This window comes from Rousettus aegyptiacus, unplaced genomic scaffold (assembly GCF_014176215.1).
Source record: "Rousettus aegyptiacus isolate mRouAeg1 unplaced genomic scaffold, mRouAeg1.p scaffold_m13_p_18, whole genome shotgun sequence".
Taxonomy (NCBI): Eukaryota; Metazoa; Chordata; class Mammalia; order Chiroptera; family Pteropodidae; genus Rousettus; species Rousettus aegyptiacus.
Genome location: NW_023416293.1, coordinates 9,940,843 through 9,953,324, shown reverse-complemented (window position 1 = coordinate 9,953,324; position 12,482 = coordinate 9,940,843). Strand labels below are relative to the sequence as shown.

Below are 12,482 nucleotides of genomic sequence, written 5' to 3'. Positions count from 1 at the left end.
CTCCCGCGTTGTCCCGTGTGGGTCCCCACGGACCATAACTAGTCCCCTGACAGCCAGTCCCTCTGCGTCGAACCCTCGTGGGACGATCCCAGGATGACCATGCCGCCACCCGCGCCCTTAGAATCCCTCTGGATTTATTTCCTCTTTCTTTCTAGTGGAGATTCTCAAACTTTAGCGAGCGTGAGGCTCAATTAGCGAGTTTGCCGAAAATGCACATTTGCAGATTCTCGAATCCAAACCCTCGAGACTCTGGTCTACAGGTGTGACGCTGGACCCAGAAATGGTCATGATTAACAAGAGCCCGGTGGATTCCGGCGGCGGTGCGAGACATGGCTTTTACCTGTCCTAGCAGGGATTTCAATCTGTTTTGAATGTTGATATTTCACCGATTTGTCTTCTCTACAAGACTGTAACCCATTGAATATGCACCATGTGCTAAATATTCTGTTTTTACATATGCGCTAGGTGATCATCACAAACCTGTGTAAGACAGAATTACCCTTATTTTACGGAAGACAGGAGAACAAGGTTAGCATGAGGAGCCCGCCCGGAGCTGCTCGTCGTCCGAGGTAAACCTCCCTTTGGGCCTGCTGGGACCCACAACCTTGCTCTTCTCAGCATGTTCAGGCGTGACAAAAACGTTGCCGCCTCAGTATCGGAGTGATTTTTAAGCACAACCGCAAATCAAAACAATGAAATTGAACGTAGCCTTACAACAGCAGCGGAGGAACTAATTGCTTGCAACTCGCTGGAAACTCTAGGCAGACGTGAACGCCGTCACCAGCCTTCTCTCGGAGGCTTCGTTTTCGGGTTTCGGGTCATCGCCCCATGCCCCCTTCCTCGAACTTCTCCTCCCTCTCCCTTATCACCCAAAGATGTGAACTAAGATACGATGTGTAAAAGGAAAGCGTTCAACCTTAGCGTTACCATGGTGGATGAAAGGACTTTTTTTTTTCACGTGATAAAGATTCTCGTTTTCTTAGCGATTCGTTGGAGATTGCAGTATTCCCCAAAGAGATCTCACGATCCACAACCAGAACACGATATGGCCTGAAAATAGTCACACTCTAGCCGTCGGTGTATGAGGCGCCGTGTGCAGCCGCCTTCGGTGCATTTAGGAAGGGACCCCAAACGAAGGCATAAGATGCACGCGCTTGACTGAGTTTCTCACACTTAGGTTGGGGGGGGGGGTACGTCGGCAGAGGATCAACGCGAATTCGCTAGCTGTTATGTTTATATTGAGGAACCGAGTAGTCATAACTTTATGACAAGCGTTCCAAGGAATATTCCTCCCTTCCTCCTTTCCTTCCTTCCTTCCTCCCTCCCTCCCTTCCTTCCTTCTGTCCCTCCTTCCTAATGCTGTTCATTTATTTATTTCTCCTATCCCTGCAGCTCCTGAAAGCCTAAAGCATCAGCCATATTAAAAAGAATACTGTCTATTAGTTCAATTAGACATTAGACATTTACTTTTCAATATAATGCTGTTTCCCTGTGTCAATGCAATCGCGCCCCCTTCTTACCATCACTAATTTTACCTTTCATTTTTTAAAAGTTGTTTTAGCCTATAAATGAGAATAACGGAGCCATGAAAAAAAAAAATTCCTCTAGGAGTTGGTACTCTTAGGTAACTTGCGAGTTTAATCTAAAATGCGTTTATTAAATGCCTGGCACAGTGCTGTCCAAAATTGACAGTCTTGGCCATTCCACGGCAATGATAACCCAAGGGTCTGTTTGTGTGAGGTGCGTCCACACTACGCAGCATCGCTCAGCATCTACCCGGGGAAAGCACCCTGAGCTGGAACAGGATGCCAAGTCCGCAGGGCTGAGGACTGTAGAAGTGCCCCCTGGCCCCGTAGCTTCCTGCGGGGCACCAGTTCTTATTGGTCAAGGCCTTGGGCCATTGCACAACTCTCCAAGCCTCATCTTTTTTAGAGAAAGGAGCACTTAATAGCATAACGCCCATCCTCGAGTGTTAGTTACTGTGAGAATGAATGAAACACTCCACAAAGTACTGGTATTGGGTATTGTCATTGTTGTTTATAGCCACCATGAAGGTCATTATCATAGTACTTGAGTTTCAGACAACTAGAGTATTAGAGATACACCTTTGGGCTGTCAACCAAGAACCTGGTTTTCTAAACACTGGGCGATGCCTGGAAGAGGTGGGCAGCTCCACGTTGTACACCTTGACTCAAGAACAAGTTTGCGTGCAAGTTTTCTGCGTACCAGAAAGGGAAAGGATTTGTAAATGATCTCAGTTGCTTTTTCTCCTCCCTTTACTTGACGATAATTTCCACTTACAATCTGGGGCGCATCATCTGGCAGAAATACAAAAACGTGGATGTTAGAACCTTCTCAAGAACTCCGGAATCGGTCATCGTTATGAATTTTCGAACTGGTATGATGACCGGTTTTAATAGGGCCTCGGGGCCGGGAACCTGTGCTGTAAAGCCAGGTAGACCTCGTTTTAAATGCTGGCTCCGCCTTTCTACCAGCAGCGTAACCTTTGGAAAATGTCTTCGCCTCTCTCCACCTCAGTTACTTTATCCGAAAATGGGGAGAATTCCTTCTGTGAGGCATTATCTGGCTGAAATCAATGGAAAAAAGTAACATCCAGTGAGTGTGAGGACCATGACAAAATGCCTACTAAATAATATGATTGCTAAGATGATAATAATGATCATGATGATTGATGAAGATGATGATGATGGTGATGATGATGATATATTGGGCCAGTCAGACCTTTCTGGGAGTGGATAACCCCTTGAAGTCTTTGACTTTCCAAGTACCATCATTTCTAGGCCTATAAATGTGCGTTATTATTCTCACTTTTAGCCTTTTATCAGGATTCCCAAATTCACTGATTAGGCTGGCTCTTAGGCACCGACCTGAACAAGAATTTGACTTTGTCAGTATTGAGAAAATATTTGTAAAATAGTACCGTCGATAAATAAATATACTGTAGACTTTGAGTCGCTTTAAAAAAAAAAAAGGAAATGCCCAGGAGGTAAAAAAAAAAAAAAAAAAAAAAAAAAATTCTGGACGCACAATGTTAACTGGGTTTGGTTTAGTATTTGGACAAAGAAATCCCTGAACTGAGCGGAGAGATAAGCGCCTTGACTTGCACTAGATTAAGGACCTGCGTTGGTGAGAACAAACCCCGACTCAGGCGTTCCCCGAGTTCCCTGAGTGCAGCCACATTTAGATTTAAGATTAACTGCAGCCGAACGGCGGAGCGGCTGTTTGTTTTATGAAACAATCGCTAATGACATTAAACAGACGGAGCCCCTTCCAACTTGATTGTTCATTTGTGATAAACCGAGAGAAGCCCACAAGAGATTGGGAGAGAAAACTCGTGAGTGCTTCATTCTGAGGCTCCTGCGATATTCTGTTGGAGGTGACAATTAATGGAAGCGAGTGGGAATCTAATTCAGAGCATTTAGGTTGGGAGGGGGTAAGTCAGCAGAGAATCAATGCGAATTTGCTAGCTTTTGTATTTAGATTGAGGAATTGAGTAGTCATAATTTTATGACAAGTGTTCCAAGGAGTATTCCTCCCTCCCTTCCTTCTTCCCTTCCTTCCTTCTCTCCTTCCTTCCTAATGCTGTTCATTTATTTATTTCTCCTATTCCTGCAGCTCCTGAAAGCCTAAAGCTGGTACTAGGCATCAGCTATATTAAAAAGAGTACTATCTATTAGTTCAATTAGACATTAGACATTTACTTCTCAATGTTTGAAGCCCGATTTCATTTAGGTTCAGTCATTTAAAATTAAGACAGCAGAACTGTGTACAGTTATCTGCAGCTCTGAAGTCTTAATTGCAAATTCAGATAAGGACTAGACAGAACTCTCTCTCCAGACCAAAGGTATTTTCTAATACCTGAGATAGGTTCTGTATTTACTAATTCAGGCTTTCACCTCTGGATTTTTTATTGAACTTTCAACATTTTGGTTGCTACAACCTACTTTGCACCAGGATAAAGAGAGTGTATGTGGATAACATCTAAACAAGCCTGACTCGCGTTTTCATTATTTTGGTCCAGCTAAAAACTGAAATAGTGTTTTTGTTTTGTGTGTTTTTTTTAAATTGTCAAAGGCCATGTTGCAGCATTAAGCCTTTGTTTTATACACAAAGAAATATATTAATGAAAAGTGTTTTTAAGTGCTTATTATAGAGATGGTTTGTTTTGAAACACGGGCTTTTTCACAGCGGTTTTACACTTCATTGTGTACCATGAAAGACATTCTAAGTAGAGGTTGTCAGTCTCCCATCAGAAGTAGAGTAGTGCTGGGGAATAGAGCCATTTAGGGTGTCACTCAAGCAGGACTAATCTAGAGTAGATATCTTATAAATAACCAGTAACAAAAAAAAAAAAAAAAAAAAAAATCATCCCTCTCCCCACCAGAGCAGAGAATTACTGCTTAGGAGAAGGAAATCTTTGTGATAAGGAAGGATTCACTGTTTAAATTAATGAATTGTTTGGAGTAAAACGTTGCACAAAGTTGCAATGGCTCTTAGCCTTCAGGTGGGAGTTTGGGAAGCTGTGATGATAATGCCTTTATGAGCAGGGGGGGGCCCGGATGGGTCTCTTAGACACCTACCTGCATCTCTCTTTGCTCTTGAGGAGGTGGGGTCGGATACCCTAAGAACCTACCGGTTACTAGATAGGGGTTTCCGACTACCTTTTTTTCCAATTTCTACTGTCATACTCTTCCTCTCGCACCCCAAAAATATTTTCAAAATTAACAGTTATGACTATTTTTTTTTTTTGGCGTGGAAAATTGTTGCACACACTTAAAGCCATAGTAGCATAAAATGAATATATATTTTTTTACTTTATCTTATTTCGGTTGTCTTTCTTTTATTCTTTAACTTCTTGAAATAAATACTGTCTTCTGTAGGTATCTGCAGGTACCCTCGTTTTGGAAATCTTACCTATCGACCCCCTCTCTTTTCTTGTCCTCTTTAAAGCACCTAAAAGGAACTATCTCTCAATTTCCAGGGCGGGGTGTGGGGGCTTTATCAACACACGTTCTGATAGCCATAACTGTCGGAAAGGAAGAACCTGATCTTCTTGATTCTGATAATTACAAATTCCTCTTGCCGAAGAAGCTCTCCTTGTGGTGATATGCAGATAAATTGACAAGGAATGTTTCCTTGGGTAAAATAATCTCTTCTCCCACTCTACTCCAAATCATTCTTTTATTCTAGGGCAAGAAAAGGTCTATTTCCTGAATCTTCGAACCTGTCTTCTATAACATATCATTCTGATATCTTAGAATATGGAGGAAAAGAGGAGACAACCCCTATGTATAGATCACTTTTTCTAGTAATTCGATTTTGATGGGGTCAAGGGCAGAGTGGATTTTCTGGAATGCCGGAGCTCTTCATTGTAATGCGTCTAGTCCCACCCACACACCTGTGAACTAGACAGCAGGTGCTCTCTGCGTTTCTCAGGCGAGGAAACTAAAACACAGGCTTTCTTAAGATCTGGCAGCAGGAAGCGAGATTTATCTGGGGTATATCAGCGTTGGCCATGAACTTCGGGTTGCTGGGGCGAGTTAGTCTTCTTGAATCCCTTGTAAGCTGCAGTGGAGGCCAGAGTCAGGAGCCATCTCTAGACTGCTCTCACAGGAGCGCGTCATTCGGGCAGGACTCACGGTGTCACTAGAGCCCTGGACGTCAGCAGATGCCAACAGCCCCGGCACATCAGAAGTGGAGAACTTTTTACACGCTACGTGTGCAAAGTGAATCCTCGGCATCAGATTCCTCTCGCTGTCTGGGCCACTGGCCGTTTGCACTAAAAAGAGAGGACTCAGGTCCAGAAACATAGACTGTGCGCTCTGGGAATGCGCAGCATCGGAGGGACCGGGTGTCGGGGGCTTTGACAGCGTAGGCTCGGTTAAAGGTTTTCTTCCCTGATATTTGGGGCCATGTCAGGCGAATACGAGTAAATATAACTGAAAATGAATTTGCTTTTCACCAACAACAGTATACTAGGCTGTTCTATAATAAAGATACAGATAGATGATAGATAGATAGATAGATAGAGTCAATAATTCAGGATAAGAAATTCCGTGTAAAAGATGTATGATGTAGTCACTTAGATAATTCATTTAGTCATTTATTTAACCACATGCTCCATAACATCATATTCAGTACCTGAGCTGCATATTTTGGGGGCTATAAGATCCAGAGTTCTGGTCTAGATGGAATAAAGACAAACCACGACTTGAAATTCCCAAATTAACTTCTGCTTTGAAGACAAGCCATGCCATTCGCTACCACTCCGAGTGAGATTGGACAGAAAGCCATAATTCAGAAAGTTATAAAGCAGCAAAAATTCACCAGTTTACTTCTTTGAAAAAATTAAAGCCAAATTTGATTAAGACTATCTTATCTCATTAAAAAAAAATAGTAGGAGAGAGATAAAGACATGGATTACTTCGAACCCCATAAAATATCCTGGATGCCGTCCCCTCTCTGTATGGTTCTTTGTAAATGCCTGCGCGGAATACCTGAAATATACAATAAAACAAAACAAAACAAAAGATACACTATCCTTCCACATCCTGTCGTACTCTGCCTCTTTAAGGAGGCCTCGTTACACGTTAGCCAGTTTGATGTCCTTGCCATCGCCTTGAAATATTTGTCGAATGGATGGATGGAGGCATTCGGCGTCAGCTCTCAATTATCCATGGTAATGGAGTTGAAATAGGAAAGGAACATTTGAGAGAGAAATCCACAAATCACTGAGGAAGTTCGTGGGAGCCATTCCTTACCTTCCAAGTTTCCCACCAGATCTTTTACCCGGCTTCACTTACGTGTGGCCACAATGGCCACGTGGGACTTCCTTCTCTTTTCCCCGGCTCCGCCAACTTGGATACTGAGGACTAGAATTCTAAGTTAGGGACTGAAGCAAATGTCCAGGTAAAGCCAAGAGGTCGAATGCTAGTCTGAATAATGATGGCAAAGGGTTAGGTTTAACTCACTGTCCATATATAGAGTTTACAGGGCTTTTTTTTTTTTTTTTTTTTAATCAAAAGTTGTCAGTAAACTTGAACTAAGGGAGCAGGAAGAAAGACCCCCCCCCCCACTCCCCAATGCTGAATGATGAAAGCTGACTGTCACCTCTGCAAAGGGGCCGGAGAGGAAACAGCACCATTTAAGCGGTCCAGGGAGTGTTTCAGGTGCTGGACTCTAGTCAAAGTGTGACCTATGTCTGTCCTTTGGTAAAAGCGAGCCCAAGATAGGACCGTCGTGTGCAAATGTGCGGAAATGTGTTTTCCCATAGTCGCATGTGTGCTTGGGAGGAGCGGGGCGTGTGGGCTGCCCCGGGGCCTAGACCCCTTGGAGAAATGAATATGCCGTGTCAAGGTCACATTCATTCCCGGCCTGCGTTTCAGAACATTCGGAAGGAAGGGATTTTTTTCCTTTCTCTTTGAAAATGTCTAGCTGCTTCCCATTAAGTTACATTCGAAAGCTCTTGTGGTTTGGGAAGGAAACCGTGCCAGTCAAGGCAGCGTGGTTTCTGACGACAGGCCCGCGAGCGGCCGTGGTGGGTCACCCAAACGCCTCACGAGGTGCTGACTCCGGGAGCAGCGCGAGCCCAGGACACCGGCTTTCCGTTGCATGCAGGATCACTGGGGGCCGACGTCATTCCTGTTCAGAAGAACATGCAGACGGTACCCACAGCATCTCCCTTCTCACTTCTCTCCGCCCTCCTGTGCTATTCAAAGATGGGGTTTCTTACCTTTGGCTGTGAAGTCATGACGCAGGGTCTTTAACCTCTCCACACAGCCTTTGTTTTTCAGCGAGCAAAGTATGTATGCTTACGTGTCGTTGGATCATGCCCGCGGGCTTCGTTAAAGGACAGCACGCGATGGTAACACCGTCCGCTCTTTCACGGGTTCGCGTAACTATTATAAAAAACTACGCGGAAGGCCCAAATGTACTTCTGAGATTAACTTCTTGAAAATGGAACCCAGACTTAAGATCAGTGGCAATCTGCAGGCCGTAGCCGTGTTCGCTTGTGAAGCCCTTCACTAATGTTTTCTTCGACTCTTCGCGAAGGAGGGCGGCGGGGATAGTTCACGTGGACTTTTTCTTGGTTTTCTTTTGCCGTGTCTCGTGCGAACCAAACTTTTTTTTGATCACGAGAACAGTCTGATGTTACACACCAGGCAAAATGTCTCGGAGCGTTAGGTTGAAATCGTGCCGCCCAACTGGCCTATCTTCGCATAGAAGTAAGCGCATCTGTAAGCACTGCTCTGCGTTTTAAATACTTAATACAAGAGACATGTTTATACATGCATAGGAGCTTCTAATAATACTATGGCGTGTGTATGCGTGTGCGTGTGTGTGAGTGATTGTGTGCGTGTGATTGTGTGCGTGTGATCGTGTGCTTCTGGCTCCTCGGCCTCTGTTTATCACTCTCCCATGCTAATTGGCAGCGCCTGTAGGTCATGAAGACAGCGAAGTCAAATGCGTTATTTCCCTTAATAGAAGCGGAACATCGTCCTGGTGTACGTTGACCTTTGCTTCTTACTCTCGCCAGTCTTTTGTTTTCAGTCTGCAGCTGAGAATACAATTTAGTGAGAGCAAAGAATTCTCATTCCGACAGATCTGTTCTACGCGGCATAACATTTTCACGTGTTTAATTCTCCCTGCGTTCCAGTGAAGGACTCACTGTTATAAACCCATCGTATAGGAGGAGGAGTTATTTAACACAGCGATGTTAAATAACTCGCTCTAAGCCAGACAGCTAATAGGAGGCCCGGACGAGGTCCAGACATTGCTTCTAGCATTCATGCTCTAGATCACTGTGCTATTGTGTTTCTAACATGCTATGATATAGAAAAGACAGAAATAAAATAAATAAATAAATAAATAAAAGAAATCTGAAAGACGAATTAGTAATTCCTATCATACTTAATCCTACTGGGCTTGCCCGTTCTCTGATTTGGCCACGTTAAGTTTTAATGCCGACGGTTCTTGCTGAAAAGAATAGGGCCTGCGGCCGTGTGTTCTGAACTGCTTGCTGGGGGTACAGAGAGGCCTGTTACTCCTGTTTGCTTCGGGAAAGAAATATACATAAAAGTAAAGAATTACTTCCTGTCTGGCATTTTATCAACTTCACTAAAAAACTTTTATTATTTTTCCCTAGAGGGAGCTGGGGTGAATTGTTGCAAAGGGCCTACCTGTTCAATAGGAGATCTGTTTTCTCCTGTTACGTGCACCTGTAACTTCCATTGATAGAACCTTTTAGAAAACGACATGAAATGCATATAAAATTTTTGCACAGAGAGAAAGCAGGGGGACAAGAGGACTGTTTGCTCTCTTGGTTTAGAAATAAAGAGGCGATCTTGCCTTTTTATTTTTTAATTGATTTTTTAAAAGCCTTTTGTAAACAAAACACTTAACTCTTCTATTGCTCAGTTTCCCCATCTCTTAAATGGGAATCATAATAATAGCCTTTCCAAGTGCCTGGACATTGTAGGGTTAAAAAGGCCAAGTGAGTTTGGAATGAAAATACATCTCTTTCCTTCCACTGTGGCTGAGGGCTCCTTGAAGTAACCCAGCCACAGAGCAGAGACGATGGCCTTTATCGTGTAGAGAGTGGACGACCAGATGGCAGGGCCCATTCTACATAATGACTCTGACTCTGGTGGTTTGTAATTTATGAAGTGGCCGTCTAATCAGAGGCGCCGTTGGCTACCGGGGACTCTGCCACAGCATGGAAACAGCTTCTTCCAAAAAGGGAAAAAAAAAAAAAAAGAAATCATCAACCCGATAGTGTGTCACCTGATACACCGAACAGTGACAGTTCTGATTTTCGTTTCGTGAACCTCGAGGAAAGAACACAGGGTAGACCTTTTTCCCTTGCCTTTCTCAAGGCGGAGACGGCCGCTCTTTTAGCCGCACTTGTAACTTGCGTCTTCAGGGTCCCGTTGTGTGACGCATGAGCAAGGAAGAGAAAAAGGGTGGATGAGAGGAAGGGGAGAGAAACGGAAGGGCTTTGCCCGGCTGTGCTGAAGCAAAACACCCCACGCGATGTCAGGAGCTGCCTTTTCCAGTAGAAATCGCGGGCATCGAAGAGTCGTTGGCAGAATTTCTCTAATTTCCATAACCAAAACTTCTTAAAAAATCAGATATACAGTGAACACGGTGGTTTTTCTGCAGCCTCTTCTCCACAGTCTCTAAGATTTGTCCCTCATCTCTTTTATTGGTGCTAAAATCTCATCATTCATAAGTAAACCCAGTTCTTTTTCTAACGTGAACAACGGCCTCGCTCGTCTCGCTAGAGCCGAAGTCGGCGTCAGAGAATTTCGCCTGACTTAGAGGCAGGCGCTGCCCCATTTTCTCCGAGGCGTGGAAGGAGACTAAGAATAACCTACCCACTCCGTGGTGTTGGGTGCGTTTTCAGGCTGGCGTGCCAGGATTTCCAGCTCCAGGGCGAGGAGTAAACCAGTTTCTCTGAATAGCGATGAGAAGGAGGGATAAGCATTTCCGAAGGGTGGATGTGGCGGCAGAAAGTGGCGCTCGGCGCGGTGTCGCGGCCCCGTGAACCGTTCCGTGTGGAGCGATGGAGTCTTATCCGATTAGGTACGTTGAGCGTTCCTGGCGAGAAAGTGGTTAAACCCCGAGCACCCTCCCGCCGCATCTCGTGCGAATGCTTTTCTTCGTTGCTAAAAAGCACATCGAGAAAATGGACGACATTTTCATCTCGTTTGATTCAAGTCAGACAGTTGAGGTTGTTATGGCGTAGAGTTTTTTTTTTTAAAAGTGAATAGCTTTTTAGTAAAGAACTGTATCTACAGAATGTTCTGCAGGTGGGAAGCCTGACGCCTGTCAATTGATCGATGTGTGACATTTGTTAGTCACCTCGTCACTGGACAGTAGGCCTTGGGGACCTGTATTAAAGGGTCGTAGCCCATGGAGCGTTCATTTTTTTAAGCCAAGATGCTCACCGTAGCCCAATCTTGGAATGAATCGCATTTAAATGAGGTTAGAAAGAAGAGCAGTAAGGTAAGAAGGAATGCTTGGAGAATAGCTATTCATAATCAGGGAAGCCCAGAGATATTAAAAAGAGATCACAAGCTATTACCGAATTACAGCTGTTTAATGCAGTGCTTTGAAAACTGGAAGTCGACCACAGACTAACAGGAAGAATAAAGGCGGCTTTCTTAGGGGAGAGAGTCTGTGCGCAGCTAATGGCTTGTGGGGCCCCGAGGCCGGCGGGCTGGGAGGCCAGTGGGCTGGGAGGCCGGCCCCTGAGCCAGGAGCGACGGTGGCGTCTCCCGGGCGACGCGTCCGCCAGAGCAGAAGCATCAGCGCCCTCTGTTGGCCACAGGAGAACTGCAGCGTCGCCTGCGAACACGCCAGGCGTTTTTTTGCCTTGTAAACAGACTTCTCTGCAAACTGTGATTGATTCCGCCCAGGAAGAAAAGAAGGACGAAGGAGAGGGAGAGGGAGCGTGGGGAGGGACTGATTGATTTGCAGTCACCTCAGTTTATTCGCGCAATCGCTTAAAACGTGTCCAATTGCTTGAAACACGAAATGTATTAAATATGTTCTTTTTTTTTTTAATTTTTCTGGCCTACATTTTTGATTTTATTAACTAAAGAAGTGCTCTTCAGAAGAAGAGTGTGATTTAAATTTCGTCACGGCGAGGGCAGGATCAGTAATGGCGAACTCCTCCTGCTAACTTCATCATACTTCCTTTTTTTGTTTCTCCAACCTCTATTTATACGTCAACATTTAACTAATGTTGATAGAAAAACACTGGTATTAATATCTCGTGTTCTCCTTTGCACAACGTGTATTTCTCAGTGATGATTTTTATCTGTCGTCGATAAGGGAAATCCAAGCATTGGAAACTTCTTTTTTTTTTTTTTAACTAAAATGACATTAACATTAACGTAGCTCAGCTACGTGCTTCACTAAATTAAAGATTACTGCAAGAATGACAACTCCATTCGAGCGGATCATTTGGGATTACGTTAAACAGCTGTTAAACAGCTGACGGCCACGGCCCGTTTTCATGTCCACGGCCCCGGGGTCCAGCGGGGAGCACCTTGTCCGGGGTTTTGAAGAATCCGTTTGTTTGCCTTTAGACCCACACACAGCTTTGTTGCCAAACACTGGGCTTTCTAATCACTTTGTGTTCAGTCGGAGACCCAGGAAGTCCAAATCCAGCCAGACAAATGCAGAACAGCTTAGCAGAAGCAGCTTTAGCAGGTGCCGTCGGTGAGGTCTTAGGAAACCTGAGGGACACAACAGACAGCAGGCAAGCTGGCCGGCAGCATCTGTTTGCGGAGTGCACAGGGCGGCACCCGTCGCTGGGCAGCAGTTGGCCACGGGGGCTGGTTGATCGATCCTTAAGTGCTGGCGTAACCGCGCAAAAAGGTGTTTGGACTCCTTAGCCACGCGGGTCGCCTGCACGTACCGCCGCTGGGCTGCCGCGTAAGCAGAAGGGGCTG

The 12,482-nt window shown here is 44.9% G+C and overlaps 1 protein-coding gene across 11 annotated transcripts in view; it reads left to right on the top strand.

Annotated features, from left to right (window-relative positions):
• Positions 1-12,482, top strand: part of ESRRG (estrogen related receptor gamma) — a 507,255-nt gene that overhangs the window by 277,974 nt on the left and 216,799 nt on the right. Inside the window, exon 1 of one of the 11 annotated variants that reach the window (XM_016165013.2) lies at positions 495-569. The exons of the other annotated variants lie outside the window; for them this stretch is intronic. Within the exon in view, the coding sequence (XP_016020499.1) occupies positions 535-569 (35 nt within the window). The 5' untranslated portion in view covers positions 495-534. Of the gene's footprint in view, positions 1-494; positions 570-12,482 lie in introns of those variants that run through there. 11 annotated transcript variants of the gene reach the window in all.